Below are 21,237 nucleotides of genomic sequence, written 5' to 3' on the forward strand. Positions count from 1 at the left end.
TCATTTCCTTGTTTTCATATAAATTTTTTACATACTCCCAAAAGAGTGGGGGGGCCAACTCCATGGTAATTCAATATTTTTTATATGTAAATTTTAAAAAATGTGTTGCTGCGAGAAAAAGTGGGGGGGCCAGGCAGGTAGACATTGTTATATAGGTTCTAGCATCACCATTGTAGAGATTTGTGTAGATTGTAATGTAGACATTGTAAAGTGTGGTAAAGAGTTTAGTGTAGACATTGTTATATAGGTTCTAGCATCACCATTGTAGAGATTTGTGTAGTGTTTTGTAGACATTGTAAAGTGTAGTAAAGAGTTTAGTGTAGACTGATATATGTGCTGTAGACAGTGTAAAAATAGTGTAGTGTTTACAGTACTAGAGAGTTTCTTTAAAGCTTTAGTTATGTGTATTCAACATTTCTTTAGAACTAGCTTAGCCCAATCCTAAGCTTGAAGATTTATCAATAGTAAATCTAACCTGTATGTTTAATTTGTTTAAGTAAACTACTCATTCATTGGATGATATTGTGCTATTACCTAATCATCGGCCCACTCCCTTTGTGGTGTCATATGTTAACATAAGGAATATTGATTTAAATTGATCTCTGTTAAACTTATGTACTTGTAAGGAGACAAATATTGATGTCTTTGTCTTATGAAAACAAGTTGGAATATAATTTCTCATTAGTTGTTACAAATATTCTCAGTGTACTTCTAATTCTTACAGGGAGTGGGCATTGCCTAGAAGCTATGGCTTTAGAAACCATTGTAAAGTTACTGTTTCCATATAATTGGCTATTATAGGAGAAGTTTTATGAATTAAATATCTAGAAAATGTTTTATTATGAAGTACAGTATAAAACACCTAAAGCGAACATGCTTATAACAAATTGATGCTTATTGTGAAGTGATTTTTATTCCCCATGGGTTTTAAACATATTGAAGCTAATGGATATATTACCAATTACATTTATCAGGAAGTGAAATCACCTGTCCCTAGCACTTTGTTATAAGCATGTTCTACTGTAAAAAGCTTTTCCCTTTCTTCCACAGCAAAAGAGATAGATTATTATTATCATTTTTTTGTGTCTGGATAATTCATTTAAGATTTCTAACCAAGTTCTTCTTATTTTTTTAATTATGTTTCAAGTGACTAGTAACAATGAGCATTAATTTTTTTTTTTTATCTTAGTCATGTCTTTTTTCCCATTTATGCCCCCCCTCCCCTCTGTGTGATAGAAAAAAAGGAAGGAAAATTCATTTGTAAAACTGATTGAAAAAAACTCTCTTCAAGGGACCCGCATTTCTCGTCTGAATGTAACATAAAGCTGGTTAACAAATATTGATACCGACACAAATTTGGTAATTGTTCCACATTATTCAATCAAACAAGGTTATTTGTAGACATATTGCATCTTTTTGGTTGAATAGAAGACTGATTACCTACTCTGACCCTTAATCTAGAATAGAAACACAAGGTTCAGATCTCTAGAGCATTGTTTTATTGGGTATATAAACTGCCCTGACAATATCTGCAAGCCCTTTGCTGTTTCTTCATTTTGCTTCTGTAATGAATTTCGTGTAAATCTGCTCAAGAATAAGTGATTTAATTTGTGGCTTGGAATTACCATTTTAAAGGTTGAAAGGTTTCTTTAGAAAGATTACCAGCGGTCTGTTGCAAGATTAAATTGTTGGTGAATTTCTTGCAGAATGGCTTGGTTTCTATGGTAATCCCTAGATGGAAGTATTGAATTATTGGATATAGATACTGATACCACACAATTATCGAGAGTTATGTGGGGAACTGTTGGCTCCAGTAGATACAGTCCTAGTCAGCCATCCCCCTACAGAAGTATTGAACAATGTATCTTGTCTTCTATTTCAAAGCTGCAACATGCTTTATCCTGTGTTTCATGTATTAATAATAGAATGTGATTTAAGAAAAATTATTGCTTTAAATTTTTAATTGTTTTGTTTACAAATTAAGTGTATTATATCTAAAGATGGGTATGTAATACTGTAAGATATTGTATTCAAATGCATTATATAAGCTTTGTAGTGTAAACTAGCTTTTATTCCTATGCAAGAAAATTTCATGAGTTTCCCAAGAACCCCTGATTAATAAGTCAAAAATATTTCTCACTGCGAACCAGTCTACTAATGCCTTAATTTATTTAAGCTTTAAAGAATAAACTTTATATTGCTATAACTTTGTCCACATAAACCATTTAATATCTAATTGGGAAATATAGTCTTTGCAATGAAAAGAAGGTTAATACTATGCACTGTAATTATACCCCACGCAATGAGGTTGTGAGGGGTATTATGTTTTTGACCAGTTTGTCAGTCAGTTCACTGAATGGAATTAAGAAAAACTTTGTATGTATTTAGGAAAAAAATGTGTGGATGTGCATTTTACAAGGGAATTCAGATTCCATTATTTTTCTTGGAATATAATCAGCCCATATGAACTTAAATTTTGGCTTTATGTTTACTAAAGTAATGAACATGTTAAAAACTTAATTCCTCATAAACAGCTGCATGGAATTTAGTGAAACTTTATAGGCATTTAGGACGCAATGCGTAGATGCATGTGCCCATAACCAAGAAATACCATTATTTTTCAGAAAATTTTGGCCCTTTTAAATTTTGATTTTATTTTTTACAGAGGAATAAATGTGCATATTTGCAAAAAATGTTTAGCTGATAATTCTTTGGGGGTTATGCTCCTCATCAAGTTATTTTGTGTCTTTGATATGCATACCTTGCCATTCATTTTGTGTATCTTGATCAAGTAATTGGGGAGAGTGGGGTATGTAAGCTTGCTCACTTTTTCTTTCATTTTGTAAAGTTTAGTTGATATGAGAATTTTCTCTTTTGAAATCTGCTAAATGTTCTGTTCTCTTTAAGAATTAAATTAAAGTTAATGGCAGAACTGTCACTTCTTTATCAGGTTTGATTTCTAGTTTGCAATGTTTAAGAGTGTCATATGCAATATTGATATAAAATTATCATGGTATTTAATATAAAAGAATTTTTTTTATGATTAATTGGCCATTAGCATCCCTCTCAGGCTCTGATTACCTATGACTAAAATATATGTATACCCTCTTCTGTTTAAAATCAGAAGTACCTATAAACTACATCTCTCAATTAATTGAAAAGTTGTTACTAGATTCATATTTTCAATCTAAAAATATGTGGTTGAAATTGTGTGGGCCTATACATACATCTATTCTAATCCACATTCAAGAAATCAGTAATATTTAATTACTTAGAAAGGAAAAGGAGTGTACCAATTGGTTGATATAACTCCGTTTTTGGTGTGTGTGTTTTCACTTTCGTCAATAATTTAAAGTTTAAATACTCAATGAATTTTTCAAGTGATTCGTTTTTCAGCTTTTCATTTGATCAGACCGTAAGCAGCCAATCAATTCCGTGGGAAGAACCTGCTGTTGATTTTTTTTTTCTCTTTGTGACGTAAAGATGAGACTCCAAAAATAAAGATAATGAGTGTAAGTAGTGAGGCGGCCTTGTGATTGTCTTTACATAGAGAATTAAGTGAGGGGGTGTCATTAAAGGAATACTTACAGACATACAGTCCAGAAATAGACTATCAAATGATTTAACTGTTTCAAGATATTTTAAATCTGAAAACTAAATTATTAAAGCAAAGTAAAAAAAAAAAGAAAAAAAAGGAGAAAGATAGGTCTCATTGTTTGGATGGAAAAGTAAGTAAAAATTTCCGATGGCATTTATGTTCAATATCAAGATAATAAGCATTATTGAAAGAAATTTTAGGACCAATAATGATTTTCCGATGGTTGCACTGCGTATCGGCATTCCCTCGTTAATTGTTTTACATGTGAGCGGACTTTTTAGCGATGTCTTAAATCCTGCAATTTCTGTCAATTCAGACATGAAATCTATCAATCAAGAATTGATCTTGTTTTCTCCAAGGAGTTCCCTATTGACCGCCATATTTGTGTCTATAGAAGCATGCAGTTTATGAGGAGAAAAAATTGATTCTCAATGACATTTCCTATGGGCCATCACCTTTTGTTAAAATTCATGCCACACTTCGGAACTTTCAATAACAAGACAAGAAGTTGTGTGGTTTCTGACTGCTAGTGTCTTATCGGAGTTTTTTCACTTTATAGATAAAAGTGCTGAAGTATCGTTCACTTTCCATTGATGTGGGTACACAACCAGTCGAATCTCACCAAGTTTTCACTGCAGTGGAGCACCTAGTTAAGTCATCATTTCATGGAGTAAACAAAGTTCAAGGTAACTATAATAGATTTTGTAAAATTTTCCCAAATTTCAAAGTTACAAATGTGTATATTGGGTAAATTAATCTCAAAATTTGAAATATCTCTATTAAGAAAAAAATTTCAAGGACTTTAAAAATGCATGTTTTATTCTTAAGAGTTTTTTTTTTTCAAGAGCAGAGAAATCTTGTGATTTTTTTAACTACATGTAAAAATTAATCAAAATGTCAAAAATCATCGATGAATTAATAAAAGAAGGATTTTATAAATGAACTCTATGATAAGAGAGAACAGTCTCTTTTTACATTATTGATTTGAATGGTGGATGACTTTTGATTTATATGAATATATTAATCTATGTCTTAATTCATTGGAATTTTTAAACCTTTGAAATTATAATCTACATTACTAATATTTTTTAAGAGATTAATGAATTTTATTGATTGAATGAATTGCATGTACAAATTAAGTTTATTTTTCAATCAGCTGTTACTTATTGACTGAGTTTCACACTAGGATTTATTATTTAAATATAATAATGGTACGTAGGTACATGTACTACTAATTTTGGCAGCTCCATGCAAAAGAATTTCTTACCAGGGGTTATAATGACCAAAACCAGGGGGAGATTTTACTTTACACTATGACCTTTGGCAGAATTCCAATTTTATTTTTCAAAAATGAATTTTGTTGAAGTTTCAAAGTAGTTAATAACTATAAAATTTATTCTAATAGATGTATAAAATTTGTGGAACAACAATGCCTTTGGTCACTTTATTTATTTGTATACAGCTTGTGCACCAGCATACTCATATGTAGAGACACTGGTTAAGTTAATTCTAGTAGATGTACTAGATTGAATGTGTACAAAGCAAATTTTGTTTTGAATATTGGATGTAAATTTGCTGAGGTTCTTATTGATGCAGTTTGGACCAACTCTGCCCATTGAAATTATTATTGTTCGAAATTGCTAAATCATTGATTTAAAAAGTTAAATTAATTAAGAGACACCCATTCCACAAATCTCTTTTCTCTCAAGATTTTGTTAATTTTGATATTAAAAAAAAGATTTGAGTATGAGTTGATTGAAATTCAGTGAAAATCTTGAACTTTATTTATATGTTTTAAATACTTCTTTGATATGTTTTAGTTCATAGATTTGTTGCATGTTGCATCAACTATTGATCTATTATATAATTAATTATATACAACATTCTGCATGTATATATTTATACTACTCATTTAATGTATATATGAGGTTTTTTTTTAAATAGCCGTAAAGCTAGTGCTACATTAACTACAAATTGTACCGGCCGGTATATAATATCTGCACAATTTCTTTTCCAGCCCAGTAAGTAATTTCTGTCAAACATATAGTGGTGTACACTATGAAATTATGAAATATGTATGAAACTATGAATAGACGAAGGCCAGGATCAAACCGCCTTCACTTTTAAATTGCCTCTTTTAAGAGTTTTATCTTAGTTAATTTGATTCAGATTGAAATCGTGTTTAACACACTTCTTTTTTCGATAGTTATTAATCGCTCATTTTCAATCTTTCTGGTTTTTTGTTTGTTCAATATCTTGGTCAGACACAGTATCCCCCTCCACCTAATCAATGAAAGCAAGGGAAGTGTTAGCCATTTTGTTTACACTTGCTTTACAAAATCTCTTCCCGTATTTAGCCAATGCTGTAAGGGGCCCCAGTCATCGGACGTGCCAACTACAGGAAATCAATTCAATTCCCTACTATCAAGAGCCACCAAAGTTGTCCAATGGTATTTTTTATTCTGAAGATTTCGAAAATTGCCAAGATATTGGAAGAACTGTATCTATTGGATTCTGGGCCGATCCTGCATGACAACGAAATTGGCCTGAGATTATGCGAAGGGCTCACTTGATTTGGAGGACCAAATAATTTCCAGATTAAGGAGCAAATTCAGAAATTATTAAAGAGAGCCATCAAATTTGGCTGAAATTTGAGGAATATTCTGGAACAAATACATTGAAATTATTTGTTCATGTAATTTTTCTTTGGAAAAATTGATTGTGAATGAGAGAGTTGATTAAAATGTTTTTTTAGATTCACTTGAAAAAAGATCTAAAAATAGTCAAGTTTTGTATACCGGTATTTTTAATAAATCCTGTAAATATTAAGTGTTATATGAGAAACGAATTGGGAGGTGATAATTATTCTGTTTGGTATAAATTTGATGTAACGTATGCTTTTATGTGAGCCAATAAGGGGTACCACTTAATTGAATCATCTTCTGTCTTCTTTTTTAATTTTTTGAAAGATGATGAACAGAAGGTCATGCACCCAAGTTTGGCAAGTTTGGCTAAGATGCTTTAACTGATGAACACATTTTGTCAAGTAGTTTTTGTCGGTTAATTGTCAATGAGTTTTTAATCTGGAAGGTTTCAAGTTTGAATCCTCTTTGTCAGTAGATTTAGTGTAACTTAATGTCTTGAATGAAGCATACTTAGATCAGTATGTGTTTAATTTTACCATGTCATATTAGGTATTAAAAGAAATCAATCAATTCAAGTTTTAAGAATGTCTAAGAGTGTCAAGGACAATGAGTGTTAAGAACTTCCACGTTGATATGTACCTGCAGTCTTGGTGTAACTACAGGGGTGCATACTGCTCAGAGTCTGTGTTTAGCTATTTGAAAATTTATTTATCAGTTTCACACACACTATTATTACAAGCCTTTTTCCATCAGAGTCTGTGATAAGAGTCATTGATTAATGTAATTTTACTTAGACAGTTGTTAACAGGGTTTTCCAACTGAAAAATCCTGTTATTAAAATGGTGAAAATGGTGGGCGGCTGCCAAAAGGGTACCCTCATTGTACGGATAACTCCTCCTACAGTTTTCAAGATAGGAAGTTGTTCTTTTGCAGATCAATTGTACATATATCAGAGGTGTGCATATTGCTGGGATTTTGATTTCTGATAATTTATGAAAAAAATACCAGCTTTTGCATGGATTATGGATACAGTTCACATGAAAGAAAACCCGGTTTGCTGTCACATTGACAGCTTTTCACTTGTTAATAACTGTTCTTCCATCTTCCAAAGTCAATGTCAATGGATTCTGATCCACTGATCTCCTCACAAAGAGAAGAACTAGGTTTGTAAGGCGAGAAGTAGAGTAGGAACCATGGACTTGGGAAGATGCTGTTTTTCATGAGTGGATCAAGACAATCTTCTTCTTTTTTTTATTGGGGGGGGGGGGGGGGAGGCGGGGGAGGCAGTCAGTACGAGGGATATTCATTTACGTTTGCCAGGGTTGTATATGAAGCATACTTTTGTTAATTTTACTATGTACATTTAAAAAATTTGAATTTTCAAGGTGGGTGTCTCCACTTCTAGATCTGTGCATGCTATTTAGTTTTCCAAACTTGTTTTTTTTTCGAAGAAAATGAAATGAAACTATGATACTTATAAATATTCTTAATCTACTTAAAACATTTATAAGGTACTTTTGAATGACCGAACATGTATCTAAATGTAACTGACATAAAATTGAAAAAATATGATAGTCAGGTGGAAATACCTAGTGGAAAGTTACTAGTGATTTTCTTAAGTAAGGTGTTAATTTGCATGTAGAAGACAAAATATATAAATAAGAAGTCAAAGCCAATTAAAGAACATTATAACAAGAGAAATAATTGACTTTGTTATTGAAATTAAAATGAATTTTTTTCCAGCTACTTGGCAATATTTGGACAATTAGCTAGTGAAAATTGGAGGCCGCGAATTTCCAGACCTAAAATAAACTAAAATGGAGTCGTTGAAATCCTGATCAGACTAGCAAGTTAGTGAGTACTGGTTAATTAAAATAATAAACGAAGTATTGACAATCAATAGGCATGGCTGGCTGACTGGAATCACTTCTCATCATCAGTTAATTAGATTGAATTGTAAATAACGTTTCTTCTTCATCAATTATGGAACAAGAATAAACACTAGTAATTGTTTTCCAATATAGATTTGTATTGCAGAACTATCCCTGGAGCAGAAGACATTTCTTTAATGATTTTTGAAAAATAAATTATATATTAGAGGAAAATTTTTCAAATAGATTGGAAAAAGAATGTCCAATTTTTAAAAAGAAGTACCGTATATATTGGAGGAAAATTTTTAAACAAAATTGGAAGAAAAATGTCCAGACTGAAAAAATTGTCATGCATGTAATTTAATTTATCTAGGTGGTTGTTTTCCTGAGCTAATTCAGCATCACTGAATGGGAATTTTTAGATCTGTTCGTACACCTGGGGTCATGCGTCTGATATTCTGACACCAGAAATTGGTCCTTTATCTTGAGGTTTAACAAAGAAATCTTTTGTGACCAGCAAGCCACCAGCATTTGCTGGGTTTTTTTCTTTATTGATTCAGAAGCCTAAATCCATGAACGAAAACACAATTATAATGAACCGTTTCTTTTACAATTTTATGCAACTATGAATATGAACTATAGTCTAGCAAAGAGTATGTATTATGTTAATCAATTGATATTTTATATACAGCAACTGCTTAACAATTCAAAAGTAGTTGAAAAAAAATTATTATATAAAATTATGTTCTAATTTGAAACAAGTTTCTCCTTTTAATTTATAGAACATTTACTGGTGCTCAAATGGAATCGAATGGTCTAAAACCTTGTGTAAATTAAAAAAGTAATAGAGCACTCAAGCAAAATTTGCTTGAAAATGAAAACTCAAACATCATATCAAACATCAATTATGAGAATTTTTTAATTGTATAAATGAATGTTATAACTTAGCCTGAAGCCAACATCTGAGTACTGTTTGTATGTGTGAAACTGTGTCTTGCAGATAGATTTGAGCATGAAATGAAATTAATGGTTTCAGGGAAATTACAGGTGCATCAAGTCACACTGGTTTCCCATTTCTGCTGTTCTCAGCACTGATAGAAGGCTTCATGTTCTTTTCTTTAGAGACTCCTTCCACGGTTGACCTTTAGGTGACTGACCTTTGACCTTCAGTTGTCTGGTTTACAAGGTCACCTTCTCATCAGCCATTACCATGGGAGTCCATGTGGTGGGCATCGTCGCTGTCATCGTCTTTTACATTTTGATACTGGGAGTCGGACTATGGGCCGCCCGGAAATCCCGAGGGGAGACGGACAGCGAAAATGTGATGCTGGCAGGGAGGAATATTGGCATCCTGGTGGGGGTATTCACTATGACAGGTCAGTGCTTATGTCGGTCACAAACAATATTGTGTCAAAGACTGTTGTTTGGTTTGTTTGAATTGCATCAAGCGCATGTGTTGCTCAAGTACAATTTAAAACCATGATGTGTATAATTACAAGAATGAAAAAATACGCTAAAATCGTACTTGAGCAGACCTGCGCTTTATACTTCTGAAGGCAAAAAATGAAGAAAAAATGACAATATTTCAATTTTTTGGCAAAGTCGTAGGAATTAGCCCATTCTATTGACGTCATAGATAAACAGCTATTGGACAATGATGACTTTGTCAAGAAAAAAGTGATAGACATCCTCTGTATAATGTTTTAAAGGGACTTGAGCACGATTTAGCTCAAAATTTTCGAAATTTATTTTTTTCATTTTTGGGAGTTGATTTTAATCAACTCTCCTATGCAGTTACTCGGACAAACCGAAAGTGAAACAGTGTTTGGACCTCAGCACAAATCATCGCTGCTGACAAGACTTAGTTCTTGAAAATAATTGATAAATTCGATGTAATGTGTGCAAAAGCATTGTTTTTCAAGGAAACTTATTTTGAAATACCTTGAAAATAGTCAGATTTTAAATGGTACGAACAATTTAGATATTTTTTGTAGTCTTATGTATTCCTACGCCAGAGTTCAATATAGTCTCGTTCAACTCGACACTCGGCTGTCTCCGTAAATCTCCAACAAGCATAGAGTCTCTCTTGCTTGTCGGAGATTTACGGTGTCAGCCAAGCGTTTGGTTGAATGAGAGTTCAATATTGTTGGATCCATACAATTTTCGAGAAATATTTTTATTAATGATACATAGTTTGATTGAATTAATTTTATCTTTAAATATTATTTAACATGATTCATATGGGGATTTCTCGACATTCTTGTCGAAAAAGTCCAAAAATGTGCGTAATTCAAATACAAATTAGAAACTACATGTACTTGTCATGCAAAATAATATATCATTGATTTTAAAATAAATAAACATTGACAAAATCAACTCCCGTCAGTTCTTCAGTACTTTGATTAATGTCTAGAATGGTCAATATGGATGTTTTCAATGCTTTGTCAAAATTTGAAAGTCAAATATCGAGTTACAAGCGAGTTACAGAGGTGGGAATTCATTGTTTTGTAAACAAAGCCCTGGTCCTGTTATTGTTTACATATGTATTGTATTAGTATAAGTTTTTAATCTAAAGTTGCTTTTTGTTGTTGATAAAATTATTTATGACCACATTGAATTAGTTTATTTTGTTCCCACAAGTTATTTTGTCAAAGAAATGGTAATTTGTTTACTGTACATTATTTGTAAACAAATATAAGACTCGAGCTTTGTTAACATAACATCAATTTCTTTCCTCAGTATCTCGCTTGCAACAGGACTTCTAACATTCAAATTTTGGTAAATCATTCAAAATGCACAAGTAAACTATTTCATACATAAAAATCAAAAATAAAATTTTCATCTGAAATCGTGTCTAGGTCCCTTTGAAAAGATTTGATTTTGATACGATGCCATTTTAAAATTGGGGGCAGATATGTGACCATATCAAATACAGTCCTTTAATTATTGATTTGAGCTGATTATTATTAGATGGCCAAAGCTGTATCCTATCGATCGTTTAGTGATAACCAGTTAATCTCATATCCAGGCACTAATATATATTAGGAATGGCAGTTGATTGCAGAATTGCCAATATGTTAATCACAATTTGTTCTGACTGATTACTTGTATCAAAGTTTGCAGAATTTTTACATGTTATTCTTATTTTTAAGAATAGTTATAAATGATAATTATCAAAATATAAATCTTAAACAATGAGCAAACAGCTATTAAATAGTTTTCACTGACCACATGTTACAATTTAACATTCAGTTCAACTTCTCTACAAATTATCTGCCCATGACAAGTTTGGAATGATAATCCTTTTGGATATTAGTATTAGATATGTCCCCACTTTAGACATTTGGATTTTCTATGTAATGAAATAAATGAAAAAAGTAAAATAAACACTAAGAATGTAGGTACAATAATGATAGTGTAACTGTACTCAGCACTGATTTGGGGAAAATTTGGGTGTTTTAGGTATTCACTCAGTGCAGCAGAAGTCGTCTGGATTTTCATCTCTTTGATTAAACTGTTTAGGATCATCTAAACCATTTCTAATAATAGTGAGAATATCAACTGCTGTTTTCCATAGCAACCATTCCGGCATCATTGCCATTTTATTCTGTGTTGAGGATATCTCTAAAATCAACTTAACTTGTCATGGAGTGCAATTCAGAGGCTGAAATCGAGCTGTAATTGTGTAGAGGAAACAATTTTATAGTCAAATCAGTGTGCTTAATGTCACAAGAAGATAACGTAATAATTTGTCAAGCTCCTTCAATGTACCTTTAACGAGGCTAATTAAATTCTGTTGGAATAGAAGAAAGATTTCCTTGTCAAGGGTCCTGATTCTTCTTAAACACTTTCTTTTATCCAATGTTTGCTTTGTTGTTATTTTTGTCAGAAGTTTGAGTACCTTGGAGATCGAGGTCTTCATCTAATAAAATTAGACCAATAGATCAAAGGCAAGATTGGCCAGACAAAATGTCTGAATGAATAATTGATTAGATATGTTAACACATTGGGTGTCATACTCACCAGCCATCTAGATATTCTCTCTTTATGGTCAGGGAAACATTTTGTTCATGTCAGATTCCCCCAAGAGACAGGATGAAAAGGGCCCTAATTAACAATTAAGTCCCATCAGACATCACATCCAATCTTAATCAATCTGAAGAATAATCTCTTTACAACTTTTCAGTTGTATAAAAATTAATTTTAGAATCTCTATCATAAACTAGCTTGGTTTTATAAAATCAGAGTGTATTGTTATAATATTGCTATTTATTACTTAAGGTGGAATAACACACCTAGAAAAAGTCACTCAAATTAACAGGAGATTTTTTGTTATGAAAGATATAATGATAAATAAACTGCACAAATGTCAAATAAGCAAATAATTTGCAGTTTGGGGATAAAAAATGAATATCTAAAATAATTATTCCAGTAAGTAACACCAAAAGCCCCTAGCTGCGGGATTCAAACTCGGGATGTACGGTTCACAAGTCCGACATTTTATCCACTCATCTATGGAGTATATTACATTATGTTTCAGTGCATAAAATCCTTTAAATAAAATGCAATGTTGTTTCGATCAGCGGTCAGCCATTTTGTGATGATGTGTTATTACACCTTTAAAGGATTGTGCTAATTATTGTAATTTGGCTAATCATGTCCTTCAGAGGCAGAATGGGAATTGCTTTAGATTATTGCAGCATTAGATAGTCTGCCAATACTAAATAGTTGAAGCCAGTGATTCTGTCATACATAGAAGCTGAATTGAAAACGTACATGTCCTTCAAAGTCTGTAATTTCAGTATTGCTGTCCGCGACGTATTACCACTGATCGTGAATCGGCTGCAATTTCCGATTGGATATTGAATTTTTGTGAGACAATCAGTAGTTTCATAACTAATCAGGATGAAAAAATTGATCCCTTTGAATATGTAGACGATGAGAAACAGTGTATAATTTGGAGGCAGACATTGGCTTCACTTATATAGATTACTGATCTACAAGAGGTCCTTTTCTTGTGGTCAAAATTGCTGCTTTCTAGCTCTGTAAGTTTCTTCATAACTTACAGACATTGGGCAGATCAATAAATGAGCAAGAGATTCTGTCCCCTTAATGACTGGAGAACATTACAGTTTCTGGGGGAATTCATCCATTGCCTCCATTGTTACAAGAGATGTACAACCATTAATAGGACTCCTTAACCCAAGTTAGAAGGGAACTCTGACAGCTCAGTCGAGGAAAGTGATGCATTTGTAGCAAAGTGTCATCTACATTGTCGGCAATATCAGGGAAACACTTAAGTCTGATTAATTTCTGCTGAAGTATTAGCCCAACACCATGCTTTCAGTGATACTGGTCAGCGTAATTAAAGGTCAAATACATATTCTGATTGAATTATATGCATATGCTTGCTCTCTCTCTCTCTCTCTCTCTCTCTCGCTCTCTCTCTCCATGTTCAATAAGTTTCAGTTCAATGTCACCTCCTGAAAATGGAAATTGTACCTCATCTGAATACCAGTTGAATGGATTGTTATAGTAGTAGCTGTGCTATGTCCTGTGCTCTTACTAATGGGTGAACAGAATGATTTAATGATGATTGTACTTTATGAAAATTTTCAGAAGTTATGTTTGTCCATCTGTCTGTCAAGAATGACAACCAATGTTGGTGCATCTGACACCCACATACCAAAAGTCAGTTTCCCATTTTCACATTAATTACATGCAATGTTGCTCTTACATGCTAGTTTGTAGCAAAGCATTATGCCTAAATCAGAGTCTATCTGATTTTTTGTCATTTCTTTAAATTATGGCCTAATCTTAGACCAATTTTCTCAAGCAAATCAAGGAAAATTGGAACCGTATTGCATGATACCAGAAAGATTGATGATGTTTTTTCCTTGGATGTCAAATGGCTTTCAAAACTCAAGGAATTTTACCAAGCTTTGGATAGGCAAGCCTTTTGCTATGTATAACGGTGGCAATTAAACAGAATATCAAACGGCAGTATTGCTCCTTATTTAATGGTGATTTCCTAAGAACTTCAGATAGCATGTCATTGATGGTCGACAAAGTGCATGCTGCTAGCCAGCAACCAGAAGCTGATAGACCAAAAAATCAATTTCCTCCACAGTGACCCAACATTGCATGATTGCACATTTATGATAAATTAAGACTTAACAAAAAGCAACCTTGCAATCTCATTCAAACTTCAATTGTCTGGTTTTTGAATGATAGAGGTTAAGCAGATGAGTACAAAGAAACAAATTGAGCATGTGAGAGAGCTGTTTGGACAATTATGTGGAGTCTGAGTGTCACTTGAAGTGTGCGTGTGTTGTAGATTGAGCCGAGGCATTATAAACACAGCTAATGGAATGCCCTCTGTATTGCCCTTGTGCAATATTTAAAAAGGGTGTGTGGATTTTTTACATGGAATAGTTTGGGAGAAATCTATGATATTATATAAGAATCTTCTTCTCAAAACCATTTGGCCAGAAAGGCTTAATCTTGTGTGAAAGCCAAGGTTATGATATCTCTCATAATCAAGTAATTTTCTGCTGACTTGAGAAAATATTTCAAGGTGTAGTGATCCACCTTAAAGACACAAATGATCATGATGGTTTTAATTTCACTAGTTTGCATTTTATAATTTTGTTGTGAAATTAAACCAATGTGAATAATAACATTAGTTTTCAAAAATCTTTCAATGCTTATATTGTTGGTTGGATCATTGCGCCATGCATTTCTTTCAGCATGAAATTAAAACCACCGCAATTGGTACTTTTTGAGAAATCATGAAATTTTTAACACTGGGCCGGGATTAAATTGAAAAGTTAAACAGTATTCAGAGTGTCTGGCAGATATCTAGTATGTGTGAAGTGTGTTCTGCTTAACAGACGTAATGCACCCAACAAAACCACTTCAAAGAAGACAATATGCAAATGATGTGTTGAGAATAGTTTCATTGTTTTATTTGCTGGTACATTATTTATAAAAAATAAAAAAAAAGGGTGCAAGGTCTGAATCAGCAGTTTGCAAATGATGTGTTGAGAATAGTTTCATTACAATTTGTTTTATTTGCTGGTACATTATTTATAAAAAAAAAAGTATGCAAGGTCTGAATCAGCAGTTTTTCGTTGCTTCCATCCATTTAACCAGTGGCTGTTACTGACTTTGAAATGAATGCTGAAAGAGCGTTTGAAATGAATGTTGAGAGTGCGCTCAGGAAGTACTAATGAGACAAACATTTCACGGAGACACTCAATTGGCGAGATTCATTATAGTCAATATCGGTAAAGAGCCTCATTCCTCATACTGCCAGGAAAAGACTTCAAATCTTGCTGCTTTCTTTTTTTGAGAGAGAGAGAGAGGAACTCAATCAATTGAAATAGCTAATGGTTAAAAATGAAATGTTCCCTCTGACATGGAGACTTTTCAGAGATTTTCAGCTTTCCTCGTAAAGGATACAATCAGTGTCTGTTCATCTGTTGTCTTGTTAAATGGGATATTGGATTATCATGTCAGCCAGAATACCACAAATCAAGAAGCCACAATCTTACTAAAGGCTCGATGCTTGGTGCAAAATAAAAGATATACTCTATCAAGGTTCCTCTACCAGAGTTTTCCATTTCATAGATCAATATATTCCTTTGCAGTATTTCATATTTATGATCAACTATTATTCTTTATTTCTTTTTTATCTTTTGTTACAGTTTGCATTAGATAGCATTTCTTTAGTTTTACAGGGTTTTCTTTGTCAGCAAACTAGCTAGGCATAAGACTTCCTTATTGCCCATAAATCCAATTATAGGTGTTCATTAATATTGCCTTGCATGTTGTAACAAGGTTTTATGTTTAGATAAAAACAGTTCAGAGCTAGGCTATAATTTGAAGAAAAAAATGAAAGGATTCTTTGAAGGTAATGGAGGCTATGTACGGTATATTTGGAAGGATTTCATAGTTAGTGTAATTGAACCATAATTTCTTTGGGTTGTAGGTAGAACAGAAAATTGGGAGGAACCCAATTTAAGCTATAGATATACATTCATCTAGGAAAAAAAAATGTGTTGAAGAAAATAGACTCAGGGGCCATTATTTGTGCAAGTGAAAATGGGTGCAAAAAAAATTTGAAGAAAATTAAGTTAAAATCGTACATAGAGTTACCCACGAGACAGAAAAGGGTCTATTGTTTTGTATGTTTCTGGGATAGTAAAGCTAGTTTGTCCCTTAAGTATGTCTGACCTGGATATTGTTGCCTCTGGATATCTATTTAAGAAGTTTTTTTTAAAATAAGAAATAACCTCTTAAAAATAGTTTCTAATTAATATGTATTAAAATATTTAAGTTTAAATGTAATTACATTAAAATAAATGCAGGAAAATAACTGCTTTAATGATGCATGAGTATTCAATTTTAATTTTTAAGGAACAAAACAAAAAAATTTAAGGGCAAATTTCAACAAATAACTCAGATTAAGGTACATGTAATAGTTTAATACAGATTATAGAATGTTTCTTTTGATATTCATTACCTTTCAAACATGCTAATAATATTTGAATGTTGAAATTGGTCCAATTAAATGCAATTGGTTATCTTTTAATAGCAACGTGGGTGGGAGGTGGCTTCATTAATGGTACAGCTGAGTACATCTACAAAGACGGCCTGCTGTGGTGTCAGGCTCCATTTGGATATGCCCTCAGTCTTCTGTTTGGTGAGTACCGGGGATATACATGTACATCTGGATATGCCCTCAGTCCTCTGTTGGTGAGTACCTGGGATATACATGTACATCTGGATATGCCCTCAGTCCTATGTTGGTGAGTACCTGGACATACATTTGGATATGCCCTCAGTCTTCTGTTTGGTGAGTATAGGGATATACATTAGATATGCCCTCAGTCTTCTGTTTGGTGAGTATAGGGATATACATTAGATATGCCCTTAGTCCTCTGTTTGATAAGTACAGGGATATACATTTGGATATGCCTTCAGTATGGATATGCCCTCAGTCTTATGGTCATTGAGTACAGGTATATTCTGTTACTGGAATTATCTCACTGTCTTAGGCTCTATTACTCACAATATAGTGGGCTTTACAGAGTGAGTATAAGTGATGTTTATTACAGACCTTTTCTTTCAGACTGTTTTAGTCCATGTACCTATCTGACTTATAAATTGTCTGTTAAGCTTTATACTGTAAACCAACTTGTTTTGGTGACATCTTTATTTTGCAATTTACTGGAGATAATCTGGTTCCAGACAACTAATTTTTGTGGCCAAGCCATATCCATGCCTATTTGGGTATGACAACAATGCAACATGGTTTGGTTTATGGGGAGAAATTTCAGGGTTGTCTCTAAGACCCGGGAGGCGGGGAATTCCCCTGCCTATAATTCCTTAATTACTCGGCTATTATTGCATTTCAACACAATGTAGCTATAAGCAAGACCCCTAGACTCCCTTCACCTTTTTATTCACGAACTTTGTGAAAATTTCCGCCTAAGATTAAAGAGATGGTGTATATTAAACTAACTGACCAACTAATTATATATGATTGATATGTTTATCAATAGGTGGCCTGTTTTTTGCTGAGAAGATGAGGACAGAGGGGTACGTGACCATGCTGGACCCCTTTCAGCTGAAGTACGGACAGAGGATGGGGGGACTGCTCTACATCCCCGCCCTGCTGGGGGAGGTGTTCTGGACGGCAGCCATATTGGCTGCTCTTGGTATGATATCTAGACCGAGGCTCAGTTCTTTCTCACTTTCTCTTTCTCTTGTCCTCTCTCTCAATAGTTGAAGAGTTTTAGATGTGGCTTTGCTATAAAATTGATCAATATATCAATATTCACGCTATATAATGAAATGTACTATCAGATGTTTATATACATATAAAGTATGTGTTTTATATTGAATTTTTGAAAAATAAAAAAGATCAATCAATATCCTATGGAATTGAAAAACTGTTAATTATATCAATAGTGTTAGATGTCTCTTTGTTTTAAAAAGCTTTACTTTTAAAAAAAATAATCAAACATGCAGCATTTTCTTTCCACTAGTTATATAATATCCTTGAACATTAGTGATGAGACTGTTGTCTTTCAGGTGCTACAATATCCGTGATAATCGACATCGATGTGAAGACATCAATCATTGTGTCTGCCTGTATTGCCGTATTTTACACCTTGTTTGGGGGACTGTACTCCGTTGCCTACACAGACGTAGTACAGCTCTTCTGTATATTCTTTGGACTGGTAGGTCTATCATGGGTTTTGCTGTGTTGGGACAAGTTGGAAAAGAAACTATTTCATTTAACAACTGGATTGCAAACAAAAGTGGGAATGAAAAAGGTCTTGAATCTAAAGAGATTGTTTAACAACTTATAATATTGATATTGAATTGCACCAATCTGGGAAGTTGTTAATGTATCTGTGTTTAAATGAAGTTTGCTGTTTCCTTTTCTCTTAACTTAGTCACTGTTTCTTTCAGTGGGTAACCATTCCATTTGCTATGACAAATCCAAATGTCGGCGACATCTCCGTCAATGCTTCCGCTATGTGGATCAAGTCGGTCGATCGCCAGTACACGGGCGTGTACTTGGACGGGATGCTGCTGCTGATCTTTGGCGGGATTCCATGGCAGGTGTACTTCCAGCGAGTCCTGTCTGCCAAGTCGGCATTCAATGCCAAGATCCTGTCCTATGTGGCAGGAGTAGGATGTGTCGTCATGGCGATCCCCTCCATTCTGATTGGTGCTATAGCAACAAATACAGGTAATGTACTGGCCTCATCAACCATGATGAGATCAATTTCAAGGGAACCTAAGTTTTTTGTTTATAGAGGTGTGGTATTTAATAGTGGATCAAATACAATTAAATCCTGAAAACAATATGCTTTCTTCCCTAACCAACTGATCTAAATAAAAGTCTTAAAATTATGTCTTATATCTTTACATACGAGGTTTGGAAAAGTTTTCATAAACTCTAAGATATATTTCAGATACCTATTAAATACGTGTACTTTGAAACACTTGGATGCATGTGTAATTGTATATGTACACATTACAGACTGGAATAACACAGACTACACTCTGAGGGATCATCGGAAGTTCCCGATCCCTAAAGAGGACATGAACCTGATCCTGCCGATGGTGATGCAGTACCTGACTCCCCCCTGGGTCGCCTTCTTCGGTCTGGGGGCGGTGTCAGCTGCCGTGATGTCATCAGCCGACTCCTCCATATTGTCGGCCAGCTCCATGTTCGCCAGAAACATCTACAAGTTACTGTTCAGACAACAGGTACAGGATAAACTTGTCGAAAATTACTGACTGATTCTGTCAAACTAAGGGTTTGGAGGGCTCGATGGCCGTGACCACTTTAAGACTGTATTGTCTAATTGATCTACTTTGGAGTTCCATACAAAAATATAGTAAAATTCCCAAATTTAAAAGGTTAAATATGTTGAGGTTCATTTACTAAATAATAGTTAATAATAATAATAGCTAAATAAGTTACATCATAAAATTTAAGGTAGATCTGATGGTTCATTTGTTGACCAGTGAACCTCCTTGATTAATCCTATAACTGTTCAATGCATTCAAGGGGAATAACTTTATTCACATAAAAAAAAATGGGTATTCTACTTTTAATATGAAGTTTATTCACATTTATTCAATTTTGAATGTTAATTTTGATGTGCTAGGCTCTGCAATTAGTAATAAAAGATATCATAAATAATTAAAGTTTAAACAAAACCGAAAAATTATTGGAAAGCCAGATAAAACTAAGAAATAATAACTAATTGAGAAATAATATGAAGAAAATGTTTGTAAGGATAGTTTATATACCGGTAAAAGGTATTTGCAGGAAGCAGGAAAAACAATTTAAAGTTATCGACTAAAATATTTTCAAATAGAGATAATTTCAAAAAAATATTATTCCAGTCTTCGGAGCAGGAGATAGTGAACGTGATGAGAGTTAGCATCTTTGGAGTGGGTATCCTAGCAACGATCATGGCTATCATGGTGGACTCCATCTACATGCTGTGGTATCTCTGTTCTGACCTGGTGTACGTCATCCTGTTCCCGCAGCTGGTCAGCGTAATTTATCTGAAGGGAACAAACACTTACGGATCTCTCGGCGGCTTCGTCATCGGATGGTTCTTCCGCCTAATGGGAGGGGAGAGCAGCATGGGTATTCCCGCAGTGATCAAGTACCCCTGGTACGACAAAGAAACCAACACTCAGTTGTTTCCCTTTAAGACTTTCTGCATGCTGCTGTCGTTTTCATCCATCATACTTATTTCTTATCCCTTGAAGTACGTGTTTGAGCATGGACTGATTCCTCCCAAGTACGATGTCTTCATGTGTATCGTTAACGTTCCGGAGGAAACAATTGCACTCGCTTCAAACAAGATGTCTGAATTGACAGCAATGACTCCGACTGAAGTGAACGGCGGCAAAATAAATCCAGCGTTGAAATTTTCCCAGGATGACTTGCTAGCTGTTGAGAAATTTGCTGCCAAAGACGGAAAAGATGGTGAAAAAACAAACTTTTTGTCATCGTATGAAGGTGTGGAAAGTGACGTCCCTAAAGAGTCTTCGTAAGACTCGACAATTCTTTGCAATGAATTAGAGCTGTTTAGTTAGGACTACACATCTTGTTGTACTGCGTGTGGATGTCAACAGTCAGTATTGTGAAAGGAAAGAAAATGTGATGCATTTATGTCATGAAGTATCTGTGTTCTGAAGATTCAAATGAATGGAATTTTTTTTGCAGTATATTGCCTACCTTCTTAACAAGAGAGAAAATTGAAAATGACATGCTTTTTAAATCTAGAAAGTAGAGAAGAAAATATTCCCTATGGAGAATTGTTAATTGACCAATATGTAGTAATATTGGTATTCTTGACACTTCCTTAGTAATATTAGTGTTTTAAAAATAAAGGGTATGTAAACTGAAAGCAACCTGAATAAATAATAAACCCTTCACACAGTCAACAGTTATTGAACTGATTTGATAATTCATGTGATGGACATTCATGTATTCTGTTATGTGAATTATTTTTGCCAGCTGGTATACGTGAAACAAGTACACCTGTCGTTATAGAATAAAAATTTCAGCATCAGA

The 21,237-nt window shown here is 33.7% G+C and overlaps 1 protein-coding gene across 7 annotated transcripts in view; it reads left to right on the forward strand.

Annotated features, from left to right (window-relative positions):
• The window catches only part of LOC128166377 (high-affinity choline transporter 1-like), a 28,456-nt gene extending 7,219 nt beyond the window's left edge, over positions 1–21,237 (forward strand). Inside the window, exons 3-12 of one of the 7 annotated variants that reach the window (XM_052831491.1) lie at positions 3,397–3,512; positions 4,158–4,284; positions 7,987–8,097; positions 9,239–9,490; positions 16,714–16,821; positions 17,684–17,839; positions 18,216–18,364; positions 18,600–18,882; positions 19,177–19,406; positions 20,052–21,237. In XM_052831491.1, coding sequence (XP_052687451.1) covers positions 9,325–9,490; positions 16,714–16,821; positions 17,684–17,839; positions 18,216–18,364; positions 18,600–18,882; positions 19,177–19,406; positions 20,052–20,714 — 1,755 coding nt within the window. In that variant the 5' untranslated portion in view covers positions 3,397–3,512; positions 4,158–4,284; positions 7,987–8,097; positions 9,239–9,324 and the 3' untranslated portion in view covers positions 20,715–21,237. Of the gene's footprint in view, positions 1–3,396; positions 3,513–3,582; positions 3,729–4,157; positions 4,285–7,986; positions 8,098–9,236; positions 9,491–16,713; positions 16,822–16,848; positions 16,975–17,002; positions 17,021–17,683; positions 17,840–18,215; positions 18,365–18,599; positions 18,883–19,176; positions 19,407–20,051 lie in introns of those variants that run through there. The other 6 variants (XM_052831490.1, XM_052831493.1, XM_052831494.1 and 3 more) reach the window with 6 other exon arrangements.

The sequence above is a fragment of the Crassostrea angulata genome, chromosome 10, assembly GCF_025612915.1.
Source record: "Crassostrea angulata isolate pt1a10 chromosome 10, ASM2561291v2, whole genome shotgun sequence".
Taxonomy (NCBI): domain Eukaryota; kingdom Metazoa; phylum Mollusca; class Bivalvia; order Ostreida; family Ostreidae; genus Magallana; species Magallana angulata.